This window comes from Theobroma cacao, chromosome 4, assembly GCF_000208745.1.
Source record: "Theobroma cacao cultivar B97-61/B2 chromosome 4, Criollo_cocoa_genome_V2, whole genome shotgun sequence".
In the NCBI taxonomy this organism is placed as follows: domain Eukaryota; kingdom Viridiplantae; phylum Streptophyta; class Magnoliopsida; order Malvales; family Malvaceae; genus Theobroma; species Theobroma cacao.
The window spans coordinates 24,284,816-24,309,298 of record NC_030853.1 but is presented as its reverse complement, the minus strand read 5'-3'; the positions used below and the strand labels follow the sequence as shown (position 1 = coordinate 24,309,298).

Sequence of the window (24,483 nt, the reverse complement as noted above, 5' to 3'; positions counted from 1 at the left end):
ATATATATATATATATATATATATATATATATATATATATATATATATATATATATATATATATATATATATATATATATATATATATATATATTAAGACAAAAATTTTACTTTACTTGCTCAACCAAATGCTCCAAATCTAGTAGTTTATGTGTTTCGGTTTTAGCTTTAATTTATGAATTTTGTTGCTAAGATTGTACAATTATTGTACCAAAACAAATATATTAAGAAAAACTGATCTCGTTTTAAGTTTGAACAGCCATGGAAAATTAAACAGTATTTTTAGGTCATCTTGTTTTATGGAATTGTAGGGGAGTGATGGTTCAATTCTGCTAGATGGCCCAAAGTCAGAGAAGACTGCACCGCAGAACAGGGGACTGGGAGGGTTCGCTTTTATCGACAAGATCAAAACCGTACTAGAAGCTCGGTGCCCTGGGGTGGTCTCTTGTGCTGACATTCTCAACCTTGCCACTCGAGATGCAGTTCATTTGGTATAATCCCTCCTCTCTAAATTCTTCCTTCCATGACTCATGTGTCTCCTCTTTCTTCTCATGTACATGACGCATAAATATTTTAGCTTATCCCATAAATTCGTGTAAAATTTGAGTTTTGTTACCATAACATGCTGAAAGATCGGCATCCCATCCCACGATGTTAAAGGGCAAATGCGTTGTTACAAAATCATTAATTAGTGGTGTGATGGATGGACAGGCAGGCGCACCGTCTTATCCTGTACTTACAGGGCGAAAGGATGGTAAAACATCCACTGCAGCATCGGTTGATCTCCCCTCACCGTCCATCTCATGGGAAGCTGCTCTCGCATATTTCAAATCAAAAGGCTTGGATGTGTTGGATATGGCAACGCTTTTAGGTAAAGCCACTAGACCATAGCTGAATGAATACTAATCCATATTTTCATCGGCGAAATCCATCAAATCATGTAAACTAATTGGGTGATAATAGATTTCAAGGACATCAACCAAATCTTAACGGTACTTCATTCCCATTTGACTTCTTACCTTTCTTGCATATCAGGAGCACATTCCATGGGGAAAACACACTGTAGCTACATTGAGGATCGGCTGTACAAGTTCAATAAAACAGGAAAGCCAGACCCAAGCATGAAGGCATCGTTCTTGGCAAACCAGAGAAAGCTATGTCCGCCGCGATTGAAAAAGGGCCAAAGCGACCCGCTGGTATTTCTGAACCCAGCATCTGGCCCCAAATATAGTTTCACCAACTCCTACTACTCCAGAGTCTTAACCAAGGAAGCTGTCCTGGGAGTTGACCAGCAGCTATTCTTTGGTGATGATACAAAGCAAATCACCCAAGAATTTGCTGCGAGCTTTGAAGATTTTAGGAGGTCATTTGCTCTTTCCATGAGTCGAATGGGAAATATCAATGTGCTAACTGGAAAGGAAGGAGAAATACGCAAAAATTGCAGATTTACAAATAAATACAATCCCAGTAAAAACTAGGCGAGTCACTCTGCTGGGAGAAGAACGATCTATAATCATAAAATTATAGGGGTGATTGCCATTGAAATGCAAATTTTCTTGGGTTTAAGATATAGCAGAACATCAATAAAAACAACATGATGGAAAAACTCTTTTCTTTCCACAAATAAAATTGTATAACTTCTTTCAATCCTGGCCTACACTGTCCTACAGAAAAGCTAAAAGTTCAACAATCATCTATTAACTACAGAGAATATTATCTGTAAATTCACGTGCATAAATAAGAAAACAAACTTGATGAACAATTTAACATTTACATTTACAAAATAATATAAATTATATAAAGGTAAAAAAAAGCCAGATCACGCTTGCCTAACCTGTGAGAGGTTCCGCGTAATAGCCAAATGCTTACATCTGCATGAACCTCGAATAGATGGGACTTCTTACCACTTTCCAGTCTTTCTCATGGCTCCAAAATGAGGGGGCAAAAGGAGAAATCTTTGTAAGCTACAGTAAATCGGATGCCAAAAAAAGTGTTAAGAGCAATCTCAATCATGCTTCATCTATTATTGCCAGGCAAACATTCATGACTGAGTAGGGGTTGAATGTTATTTTGATGCAAATTAATTGATTCCAGTGATATTCAAAAAGACAATCAAGAAAATAAACTTGCATCAATAGAATGTCCATTGCACTCTAAGAAGATAGTAAAAGTCTGTTTAATAATTATGGAACGACAAACGCACAAACTCAAGGTGAAGCAAGTATTTACAACACTCTTAACCAAAAGATTCTCCATAAAGTGGGATTATATGATACTACAGAAATGAATAATAGAATTGAAGAAGTTATGAGATCCTGATTAGTCATCTAAGAAAAAAATGTAATCCCTTCATAGGAAGATTAAGATCTGGAAGAAAAATGTAAGTTGATAATTTTCCTGAAACCATCATATATTGAACATCAAACTGCCTACTTGCACATCTTAATAACTGGATGAGTGCACTCTAAGAAGACACAACAGCCTATTAAAATGATTGTCAAACCATACAAGCATTAATTGTGACCAAGAAAATTATTAGTATAAAAGCTTATATCATATTACAGTAATCATACGCCCAGCACCAAACTGCTACAAATAAGAGCATGGAACAAGTTCTGAAATCTGATAAATAGGTCATCAGACCAAAAAAGGAAAGATCATTGCTATGTAGGAAAGACTAAGATCTGGAAGAAAAATGTAGCTTTGATCATTTTTACGAAATCTTTGATAAATTCAATACCAAACTCCCTTCTTGCACGGTTTAATAACCCTTTTGATGCAGGAGCATCCTAGAACTTTGCTAAATTTATTATCTTGATATATTCCCTTATATTTGTCAGTATTATGTTTGTATTTTTATTTAAATGGTCATGTGACTTGCATGAAAATTTTAATGAATTTGAACTCAGTGTAGATGAGGTTTATTTGTAACCAAGGGCTAGGATAAAAAGCAGCTGTTGTCCTAGTATAAATAGTCTTCTACAACCACAAACCTTACTATTCTTGTTTCACCTTCAATTCTACATTAATTCAGCCTCTATCATGTTTTGTTCCACTTATCCTATTTCATACTGCATCACTTTTCTTTTGGTGTTAAATTAGGAAGTAAGGCTGGGCCTAGAGCTGAGACAGTACATAACAATTTAAACTCCAAGTTTATATGAAAGGTTGGTATGCAAGAGCTAGGTGACCCGACCATCAGCTTCAAACATAATACGTACAGGAAATGATCTGAGAATAACCTATGAACAGAGACACACACACAAACATATACATGTTTATAAAAACTTTTTTGAGTAAAAAGCTATTTCATGAAATTTTTTTCCCAGGGTTTGATCAAAACAAGGCGATGTTAATTTATCATTTAACAGCTACTTGAATCATGTACTCCATTCTGACTATTTCTTCCCTTATCACCAGGTTATCTTCATTTCCTTATTCAAACTTTCTTCTTTTTATAATTTTAGTGCACAGGAAGGAGCACTGAATGGTGGTCCATGCCATATATCAATCCATTTTACATAATAAATTAGCAAATGATTTGTAGTTCCCCTGAAACTATCAATCTGATTATCAACAGTTAAAATCTCTGATTAATTTACACAAGCATAAAATTACTATTACTATATTTGACTTGACAAAGTGTACCCCAAAGAATAGGGGAAAAATATGTGCCAGTATGTAATTTTGAGTTGCTTCCACTCAAAAATTCTTCTTCATGAATTTTATACATCCTCTGCATCAGATATTACTACTGGTGTAGAAAGGAATATAAACCAGATGGTAATTACCTTGGAACAGACTTGAAGAAAATGGAGGTGCAAAAAAAGGATGAATCTTCGGACAGCAAAAGCACTTCTGCTTCATGCTCCATCATAAGAGATTCAACATAAACTTTCATGCCATGTCCAAACTAGGAATCCCAGATACTAAATACTGGCTCAAAGTGCTGCTGCCTTTTCTTGCCATGATAGTAGGCAGGAAATGCTGTGACCTACTCACTATTCCGAGCTGGATGGCCTTTGTTCTTGATTAGCTGATTAAAACGAAATGTTAGATTTACTAAAGGTTACTACGAAGGTGAAACATTTAATAGAGCAAAGAAGAAAGTCATGCCACGCATGCCCATTACATACCATGGATATGCACATTTTACATGCCATCTAACGCCAGCTACGTTAACCATAACTTAGCAATACAGACAATTCATAACTTCAGGTCAGCATGTTAATGTTCTCATCCGATCCATTCAAAAGGAGAATTGGTTTAAAACAAGTGTAGTAATTCTGTCAGAAAACTAAGTGATGCAAGGTAATCCTAACTATGGTCAAGAAAAGCCATCGTCAAGAACTAAACACACGATGTCTATTCCACTATATCTGGGTCATATAAAACCACAGTGCTCTTGTTTAGGACTATATCAGTAAACCAAGTAAAAACTGAGGTCCTATAAATCCTGTTCTTGTAGTCCCTCCCTTGACATAGGTTTTAGGTATCATGCATTAACTCACATCTTGTCACATGGGCAATTGTGCCCCTTTTTTACATGTTCAAACACCATAACAGCATTAGAGTTTCTGATATGACAGTGCCCATTGTCATGAGAGAGAGAGAGAGAGAGAGAGAGAGAGAGAGAGAAGAAACTAAAGTTTCTAGGTTCACTGCTTAGTAGCATAAAAGAGTTGAATTTATATGTCACCTCTCACTCAAAATTCCATAAAGGAAATGCATAATTACCTAACCTTGTACAAATATTTCTTTCTGAGTTTGATCGCAGCACCTATGCATCTTTTGACATGGATTTTCAGAAGCTTATCATTGAAAATCTGCAAAAGTAAAATTATTGAAATCAAAACAAACATTCCCAACAGTCCAAAGGAAAAAAAAAAAAGAACCCCTCCTTTTTTCAGTTTTAAGTTCTCCCCACAACAGAAAAGTAGAACAAAAATATTGACAACAACCGTTTTCCAAACTGAAGCTAAGCCACTATTTCATAGGTAAGGCATTACTTTAATCATCATAATACCAACTAAAGAGTTGATTCCACCAATATCAGGTTAACTACTGTATTTTTCATTTACAAAACTGTATCAAACTTCCATCAAGCCACCAATGCAGAAGTAGCCCTGGTTATCCATCTTAAAAACAGTAATTGAAACTCTTAACTCGGGATAATTCAGTTTCTTCCTCAGATGAAGAAATGTTGCAAAACATCCTTTCATCAATAACCATGTTCTGAAAGTTTCTTTAGAAGAAAATAATACTCTTCTAGTTTTTTACAAAAGGGCAAGATATATTGCCTAACTAAAAAGTTTTCAATTCTAAGTAAATTTAATAAGTCCCAAGATCTTGGCTGGCCAGCTCGAAAAATTGCAAGAAGGTTGTAACCAAACACCCAAGAAGTCCCACTAGGAGGAGTTGAGAGTTGAATGGACAATCAAAGCTGTGCATGTCTGTAGAGACAGAGAGGGAGACAGTATGAATTGACAATTCTAAGGGACTTGCCTTTATCATGTCATCTATTGAACGGGTTTCCCTGATGATTTTTTGACGGTTCATGATAAGAATAGCAGCCACACAAAAGACAGGCAAATCGTCATCTCCTTTCCTAGTTGATGAGACAACATTGCATATTTGAAGGCGATCATTTCTAGACCAAAAATTCCGTGTCAAACCACAAAAGGGATAAGCTGATGCTGATTTTATTCCATCATTCTCAGACAAGGAATGTTTCAACTGTAGGCCATCCTTTACACCATCATTTCCATTTTCTGAGTTTTCTTCTCCGATTTCTGACCCAGAATCCCTCGGAAGCTGTACAATCAATGCTTCCAGACAAATCTCCTCTAAATTGCATGTGACAGATTCATCAAAATCAGCTGCCCACATCATCTACATTGAGGTTGATATCATCAGTGCAAATCTCAAAAAGAAACGAACAAATAAGTAAATAAATGAATATGAAAAGTAAAATACATTTCATTCTTTTCATGAGAAGTTCTTGTGATCTCATAGAATTTTTTATCTTAGCATCCCTAATAGGCTAATGCTCAATTTTAAGAAACCATGCTCATTAACTGCTTCTCATACATTGAAAGACTAGAAATTGATAACAAAATAAGATAGAACAAGTTAACATTTTGAGATTCAATTAAAATGCAAACCAATAATAACATATATTGCTCCCATATATATAGTTTCACAATGACCCCTGTCAATTTACAGAACAAAGGAAAATCTGTTAGAAATTTCAAATAATTTCCTATGGCCCTTTTTGTTCAACTTTATATTGTAAAAGGACCCTCATAGAAGCAGTACTCAAAGTTGCTAGTTGGAAATAATATGGGGTCTATATTCCTCCAAGTTGATTTCAGGACCTGCATTTATATATACCATCAGTCCAATGTTGGAGTTTATCTAGGGTAAGACAACCATAACTGATCACAACGTGCAAGCCCCTAAAAAAGGCAAGGACGGAAAAAGGAAAAAAAAACAAACAAAAGACAAAAAAAAAAGGACATAAAAATCCAGAAATATGGGGGCCCAATCAAGTGTGCAATAAAGAAGATGCTAGCAACAAGGAATGCTCTAAATAGGTATCAAAATTAGTGCCAGAAGCTTTCTACCCAACCATCATTAGCTTTATCCTCCATCTAGTGACTATTGTGCCTTTTCAAATTTTAACACAGTGCTTGCTTCATTGTTTCCTAAATATATTAATTCCAACAAAGCTGACAGCTTTATATGAGACTAAGAGCACATACCTCCCACATACGAAGAGCCTCATTGAAAGATAATTCTCGGCGAAATAGAACCAGCAGCATTGGAAATGCAAAATGAAGGCTTTCAGCACCTATATTCGACAGATGTGCAAAAATTTCCCTGTCTGTGAGTTCCAAGATATGCCACAATGCTTGCAGCTGCTTCATCACACCAGTTGGTCCCTCCATCTGAAAATTTTCACGCTGGAGGCATGTGGAAAAGCAGATGTAAGTGGAGAAAACATAAGTGATAAATATCAACACATTCACCAAGTTTAAAATACCATTCTCCTAAGGAGCATCTCAAAGCACCAAAATGCATCCGCGTTATCCTCAAAGAGAACAACAAAAGGAGACAGCAGGTCACTCATACCTAGATCAAAATCCAACCAAGACAATTAGCGTTTAAGACTCAAAACTTCAAAGTGAATCTTTCACAGTTTTGCACCAGATAAATAGCAATTCAACAAGAGAAAGGTTCAACAAAACGTGCTATGAGTAGAAAGCTAAAACCTTGACAATAACCAGTTGCAGAATCAACCCATGCATAAACAGCAAGAATATCAGACATTCTAGCTAAATTTCTCGTATCCTCATAGAATTCAAGATGACTATCCGTTCTCACCACATCAACAACTGAGAAAAGGAAAATTAAGTCAGCCGAGAAGAATAACCAATAAACAGTATCTAATTATCAATTGCTATACAAAAAGGGAAAAATATTTTGCAATACAAATAACAAAAGGTAACTAAGTCACCTATTCTGTGCAGAGTCCAAAGCCATTCAGATACTCTTTCATCATTGGCAGCCCCTTCTTGAGATATGGTTGCATTTACCAAAGGTGTTTCTGGAACATCTGATATTCTTAATCTGTTGACTGTTTCTGTTTTATAACTTACATTGTTGGATGTCAGAACTGGCTCATAAGCATCAGGATGGATCAACTGAATTTCCGAGTTAAAGGGACATGAGATATTGTTAGATAGTGAGGGTGAAACATTTGATTCCATGATTAAATCAGCATTGTTATTGATTTGAAAACTATGCATATTGTCATCCTCAAATATCAATTTACATTGTGCAGAATACCCTTCCTCATTTGCATCAAATTCTTTCTTGTCTTCACTCTTCTCAAACAAATCTGTTACTGGTAAAGGGGGAAAATCAAAATGACATTCAGTTATGAATTCTGATCCGTGACATTCTCCCCCTATTTTTGAGGAACAGCGGCCATACAGACCAGAAGTTGATAAAAAACAAGAGTCATATGCAGCAGTCTGAGTATTTCCCCTCACACTGACAAGGTCAGTGATATCACTACAACACTCTCTTTGGTCAGCATATGACTTATCAGTACCGTTATTACCCAAATCAGAATATTTCTCCGTTTTATCAGTATCATCAGTGGAAGCTTGTCTACATTCAACTTTTGATTCCCTTTTTCCCCCATCTTTGGAGGATGTCCTCATATCCATAACTTTTGAACCCACATTATAGGCAAGTGAGCCAGTTCCTATGCTTGAATGCATAGTCTGGCATTGCTTCACGAGGTCCTTGTAACGTTCCCTGCGTACATTACCATGAAGCTGTTAAATATTCATAAATCAGCAAATCAGAGCCTTGATCTTAACAAAGCATTGAGGTATACACATCATTTCCAGCACTATAGAGAAATTTTCTAAAAAATTTCCAACTACTACAGTAAACAAGTTAGATGCAAATGCATCTGTACCCATGCTTAAGCAAGAGAGAGCCTTTTCCCAAAAAGAAAAAAAAAATGTTTTCTTCAATAAAGCTAACGTATATCATTCTCATAACCAAAGCATAGAACTAAAAGTTCAAAGCAAACCCACAGATAGGTCCTAAACTTGTTTTGAATATAAATAATTTTAAAGTGAATTATAGAAGCATGATCTTAAAGTAATTCTATCCAAGCAAAAGGCACCTAATTTTGTCACAGTCTGTTAATCTTCTGTCTCCTTTCTGCATTTTCAATGTTTTGCAGTTTGAGCTCTTTTCTCAGCACTTAAAACAATAGTATCCATTTAAAGGTATTAGGTTTTTAAAACAAGTTGTAGCTTGCAAATGGCGGGTGAAGTGGATAAGGATAAACTAGAAACTTCATTATACTTAAATAATAAAAGCTAATAATGGTAAAATTATAATTCTTTCCAAAAAGAACCTGTAACAAGGTACCATTCTAGTTGGTATAAACCAAATCATCAAGAAATAAGACTTTGCTAACAACAAATCACACCTTTCAATAATTTGCTAAACAATGAGGAAAACAATGACAAACATAAAGATGTGTTTCATGGATAGCTATTTCCTTCAGATGACTAAGATCATATTTGTCTATCTATTGAGAAAGAGGAGAAATAATGGACAATGCAGATAATCATTAAAAAAATTCATGATCAAAAGCTAACCATGGTTGAAAATAAAGAACAATTAGACAGGACTATTCAACTGCAAAAGGGTATTCAGTTGGTTGCCTTGCAAACAGAACAGCCTACAAATAGAAACTTACAAGGAAAAAAAATATTAGTATAATATAAAAAGAAAAAGAACTGGCCTAGACCTTCGGGCTGTCCTTAATTGCCTTCGGTAGTCTGCAGTGCTGCCCAATGCATAGCAACCTAGAAGAAATTCCCAAACTTCTGGTCTTATAGATGGATCAACTCCCTAACATCACATGAGATAAATTGCTGTTACAATTTTTGACTATCTGCAGAAAATGTGAGTGTGTATGCATATTTTGCTGGGGAAAGGGGGATATGGAAAGCGAATACAATACTGAAAAACAGCAGCACAACACCTAAAAGTCTTAATGCTAGTCAAGGTTAAGGGGGAGACAAGCGTATCCTATGGAGCCAAACATAACAAAAGAAGAAGTTGCTAGTTTGTATTTTCTATTCTCTTATTCAGTCATGCATCCAAGCTGAGGATTGAAGCCATACGTCATCTTCCACACTTTAATTACCAGCTTAGATGCCATAAGAGACAAGTGGCTAACTAAAGAAGCCCAATGGTGAATTATATCCAAGTACCTAAGAACCAGTGAGGATGCAAAGTGTTATGAGGCAAAACAAACCCACTGTGATACCAAAAGTGTGTGAGAAGGTAAAAATATGTACAGCAAGCATCATGAATGCAAACAAAACAAGATGAGAAGTGTCATTAAGCCTAGAGGTTGCAATGGGTTGGAAACCATGCAATTTCTTGAAACAAAACCCAAATGTGTTTACAAATTTAGGTACTTGGCGATGTCCAAAACTGCAAATTCATATAAGTGATGTGTACTGTTCCCCAACCAAGCCACCCAAGAATTAGAGATGGAATGGGTTAAAGCAGGCATCTGACCAAACAAAAAATTAATTCCCAACATATTAGGCTCTTTCAAATTTTAGTCTTCAAATGGTGACATGATAATAAGTTTGCACACAACTTATCATATACAACAATGAAATACTAAGAAAAAAAAAAGAATTAAAGAAAATATAATTGGGCTTTTCTTTTTCTCAATCAATAGGGTTCGATTATCATATAAGGTATTGATTGACAGGTCCTATTAGGGTTGGGACAAGTTGGTACTCTCTAAACCTATCCCATTCCCATCAACGGTAAGACCTGCTTAAATGAACCATGCCATGTAGACATTGTTTAAAAAGGCATGAAGTATAGATATTTCTATAGGTGCGGTATAAGTAAAAAATGAAATAGAATTTGCATATCAGCAAATAACCTCGCAAATGACTAAGACAAACAATCTGGCAGGAAAGCAAGGATAATGATTGACAGATTATTGACACTTGGAACTATTTATTTCAACAAAAGAAATTAAAGTTCCTTGAGGACAGTAGTTCTTACCATGGACCACCAACACAATTCCAGGTCCCAGAAATACAAACCAAATACCAACAGATTTACAAAAAAAATGCATTAAGAATGAACAACAAAAATACTAGCTAGTTGAACAAGATTTTTGAAAAAAATAAATAAATAAATAAATAAGACATACCCCCAAAACAATCAACCTGAGTGCTTTCTGAAAACCAGAAACCTTCCCTTCGTTATCAAAAGTGGCCTGCCACTTCTCTGGCTTAAGCATCTTGCTTACCTGCAACATAAGTACATAGTTTATAAATAAAAAAAATTAAGGTACCCACAGTCACACCAAAACTAGAAAAAGGAAAAAATAGATGAAGGAACATTTTTAAATATATCAATTTTCCAAAACCAAGATAAGTTATGCCAGTCTCTAATCATTGAAATTACTAAAATGGAAAAGGGAGAAAATGAGTAAAGGAACAATTTAATATGTGGACAACACTCATTACTCATTAGTCCTGCAGTGCTAAGAGTATAATCCTGCGATGGATTTGAACTCACATTGCATAATCTCAACTCATTTTTCCAGAAAATGTACCTTTTTACATATATAGCTGTGTTAGCCAGAGCACAGCATTCAACTTTCAAACAGACAAACCTCCCTTATAATTAATGTTTGGTTGCAACCATTTTTGGGATACATATGCCTTCCCTTGCAATTCAAACTTTTGTGCTTTGTAAGCTGCCAATTCAGCTATTAAAGGAAATAACAAAAAAGCTTAATTATTCAACAAAATTTTTAATTACTAATTATTTTTATTTCACGTTTGGTCAATGCCTTAAACTATTGAAACTAAAAATGTAACCAACTAAAATTTTCAGGTTTGTAATAACATCCTTTCCAGTTTTCAAATAACCCTAGCTCCTGCCCAAGAGACTCATTTAAACCAAAATGTTAGCATCTAAAGACCTTATAAAGCTTGAAGAAAAAAAAGTTTCATCTTAAGGCATCACAGATTAATACTAATAGAAACATAAGCCACAAAATGTAAAGGAATTAAATTTTGAGAATAAGAAATCAAATTGATTGATTATCGTTCAACACACACACACACACACACACATATATATATATTAAGGGAACAATCTTACAGCCAAAACAACCTTGATGGGAGATTGGGAAAGGCAAGGATCTCCAATGTCGCGAACGATAGAACCAACTCTTTGAATATTGACGGCTCCGGCAGCGGCGGCGGCGGCGGCGGCGGCTTTTCCACAACTCCATTGCTTTTCCTTTCCCCCACAAGACATTACACTTAAAACAATACCCACCTCCTCCGCCTCCTCCTTTTCTTTTTCTCTTTTCCAACCACCATTCACCCTCTTTCTTTATTACCAACAAAAGTAATTCCAACAATGACGAAATTTCACATTCGAATCACGTATTTTGGAGTTTGATTTGCATTTCATTTGATTAATCGAGATCGTTGTTGGTTGATCTAATCAAAGGCATTCAAATTCATTAAAGAATTTTAAAATAACAGCGAAGAAGAGAAAGAGATCTGTCAAGGAAAAGGAGGAGCTTCTCCTCCGTTGCCATTTTACAATCGCTGGACCGTTTCTTCTCTCTCCTTTTTATTATTTATTTATACTGATTTTCCCCCATTTTTGTTGCTCTCCTTTTCTTTTCTTTTTATCTCCTCCTCAATTTTCCTTTCTTTCCTTATATATTCCTTCAAGCAAATTGTTTGTTTGCTGGTTTTTTTTTTTCATATTATCTTTGCTTTAGATTTTTAATCAAATTTATTGATCAAAAATAAAATATTTTAACAAAATTTTAATAAAATTATGTCATAGTTTGGTATGCAAATTAAAATAACTTTTTTTTTAAGAATAAAGAAAACAAGAACCTCTTTATAAAAAGTTAAATCGATTCATTAATAATTTTATAAAAAAATAAATTCGTATGATGTTAATTTATTTTAAAATATCTAAAACTCAAATATATTTATATAATTATTTTCAATTTGTCTTGATGAAAAATCTTACCAATAAGTCACTTGATCAAGGTTGAGTAAGTAGGGGTGGGTAATATCAATTCAGATCAATTACTCATCTAAATTAAATGCAATTTGAATAAAACTGTTCGATCTAATTGATCCATTAGATTAACTGATTCAAAATATTTGATCTTGTTAGTCAATTTTCAATTTTAAAATTTTTAAACCAATCCATCCAAAAAACCAAACTAGTTTTTTATATATTTATATATATATATAATATTTTTTATATATTAAAAAAATTGATAGTAAATTTAATTAATAATATACTTAAAATATATTAGGGTATTATATGTACATACACAAATCATAATTATAGTGATTGAATATTAGTTATATATATTTATTTATAAATCTATATTAATATGAAATTACAAGTTATATATTTTAAATAATATAACTTATATGTTAATATTATAATATAGGATAGTAAATATCTTACATATTAATATATTATAATTATTACACTTTAATAATGTTTCGTAATATAAAATGTTATGAATATATATATAATAGTATAAATATATTATATATACATATACGTAATTTATACATAAATATTATTATAATTTATAATAAACTTTATTTATATGATTGCACATAATAACTTTATTATATATCATCTTAGATTTTATAATATATTGTTTATAGTTAGTTATTATTTATATAAACTTTAATATAAAACATTATAACATATAAGTTATGTCATTAATTTTATATATATGTATATATATAATAAAATTATATATTATATATAAGCATCACTACAACTTATAATAGATTTTATTTATATGATTATACTTAATAACTTTATTAGCTATTACCTTAAATTTTATAAAATATTGTTTATAATTAGTTATTATTTATACAAACTTTGATATAAAACATTTTAACATATAATTTTTATCATTAATTTTATATATATAATAAAGTAATATATTATATATACATATATTTAATTTATACACAAGCATTACTATAACTTATAATAAATTTTATTTATAAGATTACACTTAATAAGTTTATTAGTTATCATTTTAGATTTTATAACATATTGTTTATAATTAGTTATTAGTTATACAAACTTTGATATAAAACATTATAACATAGAAGTTTTCTCAAACCTTGATATAAAACATTATAACATAGAAGTTTTCTTATTAATTTCATATATATGTATATCTATATATATAATTATAGATGAAGTTTATAAATTTTAATATTATAATTTATGAAAAAAATGTGATAAAATTTTAATCAATTGGTTCAAAATCGGACCAATAAAATCAATTCTATGTTTGGTTGATTTGATTTTTATTTATATTTGATCGATTTTTTAAAATGATTGATTTGTTAAAATGATTGATTTATTTAGTTTTACATATGGTGGACTAAACCACCAAAATCATCCATTTGCTCACCCCTACAGGCTACAAGTAAAGGCGGAGTTTATACTTTTCAAGAAACCAAACTCTTAACAAAACCTGCTGCACTCTCACTTATAGGCCTCAAGACACGTCAGACTTTGACATCCATTCTCAAGATCTTCTCGTTATATTTCCATGTAATTCATGTGGTTGCAGTAAGATTCATAGGTTTCCTTTCAATAAATCTAGTTTAGCAAGTATAAGACCTCTTGATTTTTTATATAATGATGTTTGGGGACCTATTAGGATACCTTGCCTTGAAGGTTGTAGATATTATATATCATTTGTTGATATTTTACTAAAGGTGATGTCTATTCTTTGTTTCTTAAATTTAAAGCTCTTGTTTAGAACTATTTTAAAATTTTGGTGATGTTAATTTTTTTATTCATCTTAAATTTATTTTTAAATTCAAAATTTTACATGACAAGTGATTAAAAAAGAATATATAATATTATAGATTTATATATTTTAAATTTTATACATATAATAAAAAAAATTAAAAACTAAAAATTGATTATTGCCGTACAAATGTTTTTTTTTACAATAATTAATTTGATTTGCCATCGTATGTAAGTGTTTTTTCTACCATCTTGATTGACATACAAATTATTTTTTAGAAAACAAGAATTAGTTTGATTTCCCATTGTATGCAAGTGTTTTGATAAAAAAAATACAATAAAAATTAACTTGATCGTACTTTTTGACAAAGGAAGAAATATATGAGTGGAGCTAAAAAAGGGATGGGATTTTGCTATGCTTTGTTCATACGGAATACTTCTCTTAATGCATATCAAATATATCAAAGGAAATGGATCAGCATCATCTATTAACATAAATGGATCAACGTCACTGCAACAACATCTTCAGCAGCACCATCAGTTAACTCCGTTGCATCAGGGAGAGAATAATCAATTTGATAAGAAGAACAAAATGTGAAGCTAATAGATTCAATATTCAATCTTTATCAGTACTTTTAAGTTTTGATATCATCTTATCTAAACACACTTGTATTCAAACTTGTAGATTTATCCAACCACCATACCTTTGTATTATAAAGATCTTAGCATGAACTGAAATCATCAAGGCAATTTTCACTTCTTATCAATTTCTTATTTCAATTCTTTAGTTATATCACATGTTCGAATCAATTTGTTCGAACATGTCATGAATGATCAATTGTAAGAATACTTGTTCGGATTTTCTTAAGCTCCATTGATGTGAATACTAATCAATACTTGTTAGTACGTGTCACATTTGATTAATTGATCAATCAACTCTAAGTATGATAATGGTGTCTTACCTTAATTATTTCAGTACTCTTGGAAAAATAGTATGAAGGTGGTTCCGTTTTCTAACATGATAGCAAATAAGTTTGAAGAAGTGATATTTAAGTTTCTCAATTCTCTCATGTTTAAAATCGAATGGATTGCTTATTAAATTTTAACTTTCTTTCGATCTTTAATAAATTAGAATTTTAAAATTTATATAAATAAATATAATTAATTATTATTAAATATAGAAAATTCACGACCATAATTAAATTAAAATGTTTATAAGGATCAGAACAAATAGATGATGGAAGATAGACAATTATGTTAAGGTTACTCCCTCGCATGCTTTCATTCTTATTATATATAAATGGAAAGAAGGAAGAAAGCAGAAAGAAGCAAGGTTTGAGTGCAGTGGCACTTTCACCAAATCGTTTCCTAAGCCAATAACCGCACAAACGGAGAAGCAAAAGTATTCCTATAGTTGAAAAAAAAAATTGTGTAGGAAATAAAACAAAATTTGATCCATTGAGAAAGTGTGATAGAGATGTCAATGGATCGGACCACACACTCAATTGACATATTTAAAAATTAAGTTTAAACTCAGATTTGACCGGTCCATTTAAGCTCATTTAAATTAAATTAATTATTAAAATATAAAAAAATTATATTAATATTTTACTGTTTGTCAATATACATTAAAACTAAAATTAAATAAAAATAATTTTTACTAATATAATAATATATCGAATTGAGTTGGATCTAAAATATCTCGTCCAAAGGCCAACCCAAGTCAGATTAGACTCGCAAGTCTGGTGAGCTATGCGACCCATGGACAGCTTGTGATAATAACTCCTATCTTGATTGAAATTTTATTGGTCGATGAACAAAGATACTACTAACTTGTGTCATCGCCCACGCCCAGGTCTGACCCCAAGTGTGCTATAAGTGGGCCGGAAGGGTGCCTACCCAAGTGGCAGTGGGCTAGAGAGTAAGAAGACTCAAGTCCAAGGTGCAGGGCAGTGTGTTGGTGGAGGCAGAATTGACCAGAAGTTCCAAAGCGCCAAGCAAGCTTGACAACTAACTGCACATTGGGTTAAGCTATTACTCCTCTATGCCCATTTGATACTTGCTCCCATGTTTGGTTTGCAATTGTATAAAGGAGTAGCTATTTCTAAAGCTATTTTTTAAAATCAATTAAAAGTTAGGTTTAACTAAACCTATATTCTCTTTTGGTATTAGCTATTTCATGTTTTATGAAATAGCTTCAAAATTTGTTAAGACTAAATTATCCATCATAAGTTTTAAAATTAACAATCTTACCCATATTAATATTTAGAAATAAAATATTAATATTTGCAAATATTAATGATTACATTAAAAATAAAATATTAATATTTAAGTGATCAATTATTTATATTTTAAATAAATTATAAATGATTAACATTTTAAAAAATAAAATAAAAATAAATAATAATATCAATGATTAAATTATAAAATAAAATATTAATATTTAGATTATTAATCATTAATATTTTAAATAAATTATCAATTATTATTATTTAAAAATATAAATAAATAATCATAATAACATTTAAATTATAAATAAAATATTAGTATTTTATATAATGATTAAATTATTGATAAAATATTAATATTTAAATGATCATTTATTAATATTTTAAATAAATTATAAATTATTCATATTTAAACAATAAAATAAAAAATAATCATAATAGCATTTAAATTCAAAATAAAATATTAATATTTGAAAAATTATTGATTAAATTGTAAATAAAGTATTAATATTTAATTGTTGAATTATTAATATTATAAATAAATTATAAATTATTAATATTTAGAAAAGAAAATTAAACAATCATAATAACATTTAAATTATAAATAAAATATAAATATTTAAAAATTAATGATTAAATTATAAATAAAATATTAAAATTTAAATGATAAATTATTAATATTAAAAATAAATTATTAATATTTAAAAATACAATAAAATAATAATAAAAATAAATAATCATAATAACATTTAAATTATAAATAAAATATTGATATTTAAATGATCAATTATTAATATTTTAAATAAATTATAAATTATTAATATTTAAAAATAAAATAAAATAAAAATAAATAATCATAATGACTTTGAAATTATAAATAAAATATTAACATTTGAAAATATAAATTATTAATATTTAAATTGTCAATTATTCATATTTTAAATTTTTTTCAAATTATTAATATTTAAAAATAAATAATCATAATAATATTTAAATTATAAATAAAATATTCGTATTTTCCAATGTTAATGCCAACTTATTCTATTCTCACAAAAAAACTATTCTATTCCATTCTTATTTATTTCACGAATCAAACGTGCATAAGCGTTGTAGTGTTATTATGTTGATGTCACGTGACATGTCACATCTTCATATTAATGTTACGTCAATGAGTCACGTCAATATTGACATCATCCCTTTTAAGAGTAAAATTGGATACCGTTAAGAATAAAAACTAAATTGAAATAATTTTCAAAATCAAAAGATTAAATTGCTTTAATTTTAAGTACAGTGACTAAATTAAAAAAAAATACATAAGTATAAGGACTTTATATGTATTTAACCATTTTAAAGAGTCTTTGGCGAGGTTTTAGGTCTAAGGAAAGTTTTAAAGGTTTGGAACAACCAATCCTTTCTATGCATTCTCCTTCTCTAGTTTTTTCTAAATACTTTGTTAGAGTAAGTGTGCAACATTAAGTTTGCTAAGTGTCACAAATTACACATTTTCGTTTAAATATGTGATAGTCCATGTAGCGTTCGAGCAAACGCTTTCGTACAAGCCAATTAATAATTCGATTATATTTAAGCAAACATCAATAATAGCTACGAATTAGTTTTTTTTTTAGCTACGAATTAGTTTATGCAAAAGTAATATCGAAATCATGAGAATAAAGAATGCCATATACACAATCACTAGATCCATATTAAAAAATATATTATTAATATTGAAAGTATGTACAAAGAGACCGATAGTAGACTTGGCAATTCGTGTTTTCGTATCTTTAACGTGTCAGACACGATTATACACGAAACACATTAAGGCTAAACACGAACACGACACGTTTAATATTCGTGTCTTAAATTTGAAACACGTATACATTTAATACACGTGTAACACGACACGACACGATTAATACGTTTTACACGTTTATTAAACGTGTCAATATACGACACGACATGATTAATAATACGTTTAACATGTTTAACACGATTAACACGATTAAATAAAAATATTTATAATTAAATATAATTTTATTATTTAAATTTAAAATTTATAATTATAAAAATAATTATAACAAAAAAATAATAATAATAACATCAAATATAATAAAATTTAATATAAATAACATACATAAAATTCATTATCATATATAAGGTTAAAATACACATTAAATAATTATTAAAAATTATTTATATAAGGTTAAAATAGTTTTTAACTATTAATGTTTAATAGGTTAATAAACGTGTCATATATACACGTTTAAACACGTATACACGTTTAAACACGATAACACGATTAAGTAAATGTGTTTAAACGTGTTTTAAACGTATTTGTCGTGTCCGACACATTAAGACACGAAAATTAGACATGAAACACGTTAAGGGTAAACCCAAAACCTATTTAACTCGTGTCTTCTCGTATCGTATTAACGTGTCGTGTCCAAAATTGTCAGGTCTAACCGAGAGTACCAAACATGCCATCTTTGGGCTATAGGGGCGGCTTTAGATGGTTAGTTACAAATATAACTTAACTAGTGAGACAACCTAACAATTTGTCAATTGCTCATCCCTTATAAAGAGCTGACAAGCTTTTACACATATGTCACCAATAATTGTTACAATACATGAAATGGGGACATTTCTTTCCTTAAAGACTTAATAAAAATTTTTAAATATGCCACCAAGTGCTGTTACAATATTTGAAATAGGATCATTTTCTCTTAAACTACAAAAGACTTAGTCTCCTATATAGTTCTACCCTGTCATTGCTTTATACAAAAGTTAGCTCATTACATCCTCTCCACTCAATTGTCGACATCCTCATTGATTGGTTGGCTTATAACTCTTGATCTTTTACTTGAAAGCATGGAAGTTGGCTTCTTTCTCCCAGGTGATTTCATCTATTCTCAAACTTTATCATTTCACCAAATACTCCTATGTTGGTGGTCAAGAAACTAACATAATATGTGGGAAATGTAATTTAGTTTTTGTTGTTGCAACAGTTTTTAACTCATGGTTAAAATTTAAATTTGTGGAGTTTTTATATAGTGAGATTTATAATTAAGATGGTAAGATGCAATTTGACATATTTCATCAAATTCTAATTATTAGGTATCAATATCAATATCCATTAGATATTGCTGAACAAAAATTGGCAATAAAAGTTGTTTGATAGTACACTTTGGTAATAAAAGTTGGGAATTAAAGATGAAGATTCTTGCTTTCAAAAGTTGAGTATAACTATTGCAAATACTTTAACTGAAATTATTCGAAGCTCAAAGTGGAAATATGAATAAGAAATTATGTTAGATTACTGTAGATAATTTTTTTTGGATGATGATATTGTTCAACAAATAAAAGAAAATGATCGTAATTAAGGCTACTTCTCTCTTGTTATTACACCAGCTACCATAAGTTGCGTGTGATGGATGATATATTTTTGAAGATACGGAACAGTGAGACAGAATTGAGAAAACTCAAGTTTTAGAAACAGTAAATTAAGTGAAGCTATAAGGTGAGAAATCATGGCATAAAGATCTTCTTTTAAAATTGTATTCAGACTGACATACTCAATAGTGCTTTGGAATTAAGAGAATATTTTGTCAACTGGAGTAAATTGATAGTAATTTTAGAATATATCCATCAATGGAGGAATGGGATAAGTCACTGCATTAATTTTGCACAATTTTGAAAGGTTTTTATGACATTTTAAATAGTTTTTGGGAATATACTTTCCCAAGATCTATAACATATATAAGAAATTTCTTAAATTGAAAAAGAATGATTATCCATTCACTACATTGATTAAGAGAAAATGTGACAATTATAGGAGGATGTAATTTAGTTTTTGTTGTTACAATTGTTCTTGACTCACACTTAAAATTTAAATTTTGTGGAGTTTTATATAATAAGTTTTATAATTGTGATAGTAAGATGCAATTTAATAGATTTCATAAAATTTTATAAAATATCAATATCCATTAGATATGGATTTTTATTTGTAATTTTATTAAATGCCCCAAGTGTCCTGTGTATTTTCTTTCTCTTTGCCTCCCTAACTAAGCAAAAAGGATTCAAGACAGTGACCCACTGGCCCGGTCCCACGCAGTATCCGCTCGACTTAAAACTTAAAAGGCTTATACATTTTCCTTACCAGTCAAAGCAGATGATTTTCGAATTTTTATTTACCGCTAAATCCATTATTTTTATATACAGAGAATCCGGATATAATAATCGGATCTTTTTATTTTTTTCGTATCGTCAAACGGTGCTTAAACTTGTACATTTCATTTTTCTCCTTATAGTCTCATTTGACCCACTGTACATATATACACACAACAAGATTGATGCAATTAGTGTTCAACACAAATGAACGTAATGAGCATTATCCAAGAGAAAGTTAAAGCATTTCTTGTTCTAATTGCAGCATTTGTCCTCCGACTTTGTCCTAAATTAGACACAAGAAGGTCACAGTCACCCCATCACAACAGCAGCAGCCATCATCACTGCCTTCTTCTGTTATTGACTTAAAAATATCGCCGCCGTCGACCCTGCCTCTGCCACCACCACTGTCATCGTCCCCTTCCTTCAATGCGGAGTCACAACTACTTAACTTACTCGCTGCTCGGTAGCATATACAGTGGCAAAGTGCAATCTTGACATTTTGCTTCACTTTTGCCCTTGGATTCTCTCTCCAAGTTTCACAAACTGATCAATCCAAGAACAAGGAGGGCCCTTTTTCCTTTGTGTTGCTTTCTTTTGCTGTCTTGCTTATATTTGTCATTCTCTTCGTTGCATTATTTATCAGCCAAAACAATACCTAAACTGCACAAGTGTTGGAAAAAGTTCCACTGTTTCTAGCTGCCGCAGCATTTTGCCACGCCACTGCAACTGCTTTTCCATTGAAGCTGAAGTTCACTACATGGACTCTGTTTTTCATCTTCTTATTTGTTGTCGTATTTGTGCCACTGCTATTCTTGAATCGAAACCGTGCTACTTAATCCAAGTAGAGCTAGAGCAGAGTTGTGATGCTTATACTAAACCAATTGTTCAGAAATTGATTCCTTCTTCTTTTCTTTTCTTTTCTTTTTATTTTTTTTACATTGAACCAATCACTAGGGGTGGGAACAGACCAAGGTCATTCATGGGTCTACTTAGATTAATTTTAGGGTAATTCTACAATTTGACAGGGGGCTCATGTTTCTATTTTTAAGAGCCAACGCTTTTAAAGTAAAAGTTGTGTAAATTTTGTAAGTATGATTGATGATTTAAAATAGTAAATCGATCACTTAAACTGATACCACTTGTTTACTCAATTACAAATGTTTTGAAATGAAAATAACTATTTGATTTTAATAATCATTTAATCTTCTCACTACAGTGATTGTAAACGTCCAATGATTTTAATACTATTCTAAACTTTTATAGTTCGGTACCAAGCTTAGCTACATAGCAACAATAACTAGATTTATAATAAAAAAAAATTCTCATTTATCTGTTCTTTCCAATTTCCATTATCTTCATCAATATTGCTTTCTTTTTTCGAAAAGTAAGTATTACTCATTGTTTTTAAATTTATTTTTTATACCAATTATTCAAGTAAAATAAAAAGTTTATCCCAAAAAAAAATATGATAAGTTGTTACTTTTCAAAAAAAGATGGAGATACACGAGGGAAAGCCAAAGGAAGAAATTGGATTTTGTTAAGCTCGGTTTAGATTTTGTTCTATTGGTTTGAACATGCCATGAATGATCAATTGTAGCTAGTGAGATGACAGATGAGGTAGCTAATAAGTTGTTTTGTACAATGAGTTTGTTTTGCTTTGGTTGACTAGTCTAATTCATTTTAACAACAGAATGGATTGCAGAGCGACTAATATTTAATTTAATATTAATTCGACAAACGGAATGGTTGACTAGTCCAATTCTGATTGAAAACTGCTTGTAGTAATTTCCACGAAGTTGCGTGACTGATGCTTGGCTTGGAATATGGGGGGTCCCTCAATTCCGCGTGAGCTGTGGGGACAAGCTATTGCTGGAAAAGTTTTCATCTTCTTATATTTTAAAGAGCAAATGTTTGATGCCCCCGAATTTGCTTTACTTTCTTAATCTCAACTTCATTGGCGCTTCTAAGTTCGCTTTTCCTTGATTCCAAATTTTATCTGCACTGTCTTATTACCAGTTTTGCCTCGACCAAATTTCTAGTATTTCCGTACAGTGATGGCCTCTTCTGCTTTGGACGCCTTAGTCGCCTGCGCTAAAGCTATTCAAGACGAGAATCTGACTCTTGCCGACTCACTCCTGGAGCGGATCTGGAATCTTGCTGCCGACCAATCCTGCCCGGAAAGAAGCGATGTTGTGAAATACTTTGCGGAAGCTCTAGTTCGCCGAGCTTACGGAATTTCTTCTGCCAGTGCCTATTTCACTTTGCTGACTCCTTCACCCATTAATTTCCTTCATAATTTTTCCTGCGATGCCATCAACACTGCCTGTATGGGAAAGAAACGATTGCACCTCATTACCTTCTTATTCCGACCTTTATGTTATTGGAGATACTTGTTTAGATCACTAGCTAATGCTTCCGGTGATTTTCTATCAGTCCGTGTAAGTGTCATAGTATCACCATTTCTGGAAAAAATAGTAAAATTCCAACAAGAAAAAAGTAAGCACGATCTCACTACGGCGGCCATGGAACGTGGAATTAAGTTGGAGGACTTGAGAGTGGTTTATGCCAATAGTTTGGGTGATGTGGATGCGTCTAAGGCGGATTTCACAAGGACAACGGATGAGGCCGTAATCGTCTATTATCACTGTAAACTTCACCAGTTGCTGGCAGATGCAAGAGTAATGGAGAGAGAGTTGTTAAAGTTGAGGCAGATAAACCCAGAGATTGTGATTATAGAAGAGCAATATGCTGACCATAATGACTCCAATTTCATCAAACGGTTGGAGAAATCTTTTCAATATTACTTCAATTTTTTGGAATTTTACGAATTCATGTATTGTAGACCACAGATAGTAAACATCGTGGGATGTGAAGGGACAGACCGACTTGAGCGACACCAGACTTTGGCTCAATGGCGATCCCTCTTGCGAGCGAATGGCCTTCTTCCAGTTCCACTGGCGCCGGATATCGGGTCTGGGGACATTGAGGATAATGGGTGTGTGGTTTTTCAAAACGACGATGGCCTATTGCATTTCACATCGGCTTGGAAACTCACAGATGCGGTGGACCACTTCAATCCAATCAGCTATAACCCTATCCAAGGTATATTTCTTATGCAATGTTTTACAAAGTAGAATAAATAAATTCACATTCCATTATATTCATGTTTTATAGCGCCCATAATGATAATACAATTATCTATTAGCATGTTTGGTTGGGGGAATGGCTAAGCCATTCCCCCTTTATTCCCAAGGAATTTTTATTCCTTTTGTTTGGTTGAAAAATGATCCAAGGAATAGCCATTCCTATGAAATGGCTATTCTTCAAAATCCTTCAAAACCAAGGAATAGCTAATACCACCCTCCCCCATGGTATTAGCTATTCCATGGTTGAAGAATAAATTTAAAAATTAATAAAGACAAAAATACCCCTTACAAGTTTGAAAATTTACAACTTTATTAGTATAAAATATTATTTTTCTCTCTCTCCTCTTTCTCTCACTTAATTCCAACTTTTAATAAAATATTAATATATTAAAATATTAATATTAAATTATAAATAAATATTAATATTTAAAATTATCAATTATTAATAAAATAAATTATAAATTATTCCTATTTAAAAACAAAATAAATTAAAAATAAATAAACATAATATCATTTAAATTATATAA

At 31.4% G+C, this 24,483-nt stretch overlaps 3 protein-coding genes and 1 long non-coding RNA gene across 15 annotated transcripts in view; 3 read left to right on the top strand and 1 right to left on the bottom strand.

Annotated features, from left to right (window-relative positions):
• The window catches only part of LOC18602422 (probable peroxidase 61), a 2,215-nt gene extending 402 nt beyond the window's left edge, over nt 1-1,813 (top strand). The window contains exons 2-4 of the mRNA XM_018119999.1: nt 312-491; nt 712-871; nt 1,036-1,813. Of these exons, the coding sequence (XP_017975488.1) occupies nt 312-491; nt 712-871; nt 1,036-1,478 (783 nt within the window). The 3' untranslated portion in view covers nt 1,479-1,813. The remainder of the gene's footprint in view (nt 1-311; nt 492-711; nt 872-1,035) is intronic.
• On the bottom strand, nt 1,599-12,278 carry LOC18602421 (small G protein signaling modulator 1). Of its 12 annotated transcripts, none has more exons than XR_001927644.1 (11): nt 11,746-12,278; nt 10,784-10,882; nt 9,338-9,447; nt 7,520-8,328; nt 7,275-7,397; nt 7,046-7,134; nt 6,765-6,965; nt 5,506-5,892; nt 4,738-4,826; nt 3,792-4,036; nt 1,599-1,964 (listed from the first exon to the last, which is right to left on the bottom strand). XR_001927644.1 is itself a non-coding variant. In XM_018119995.1 (9 exons), exons 1-9 carry the CDS (start codon nt 11,902-11,904, stop codon nt 4,734-4,736), a joined length of 2,070 nt encoding a protein of 689 aa, XP_017975484.1. In that variant the 5' UTR covers nt 11,905-12,278. The 12 variants fall into 12 exon arrangements, 8 of the variants coding, with proteins under 8 accessions (XP_017975484.1, XP_017975487.1, XP_017975480.1 ...); XR_001927643.1 differs by having other exon boundaries at nt 4,743-4,826; XR_001927645.1 differs by having other exon boundaries at nt 4,743-4,826; nt 9,344-9,447.
• Nucleotides 19,364-21,948, top strand: LOC108661665. The gene is made up of 2 exons (XR_001927436.1): nt 19,364-19,536; nt 21,073-21,948. It is a non-coding gene; the product is annotated as an uncharacterized LOC108661665 (long non-coding RNA).
• Nucleotides 22,865-24,483, top strand: part of LOC108661617 (DELLA protein GAI-like) — a 6,904-nt gene continuing 5,285 nt past the window's right edge. The window contains exon 1 of the mRNA XM_018119079.1: nt 22,865-23,912. Within this exon, the coding sequence (XP_017974568.1) occupies nt 22,865-23,912 (1,048 nt within the window). The remainder of the gene's footprint in view (nt 23,913-24,483) is intronic.

Excerpts from the sequence above, each read along its gene's own strand:
- LOC18602421 (XM_018119991.1), bottom strand. The coding sequence starts at position 11,904 with ATGTCTTGTGGGGGAAAGGAAAAGCAATGGAGTTGTGGAAAAGCCGCC. Across the intron at positions 7,135-7,274 it reads TGCAACTGGTTATTGTCAAG|GTATGAGTGACCTGCTGTCT; the intron begins GTTTTAGCTTTC and ends ATTTTGATCTAG. Across the intron at positions 5,893-6,764 it reads AGGCTCTTCGTATGTGGGAG|ATGATGTGGGCAGCTGATTT; the intron begins GTATGTGCTCTT and ends ACCTCAATGTAG.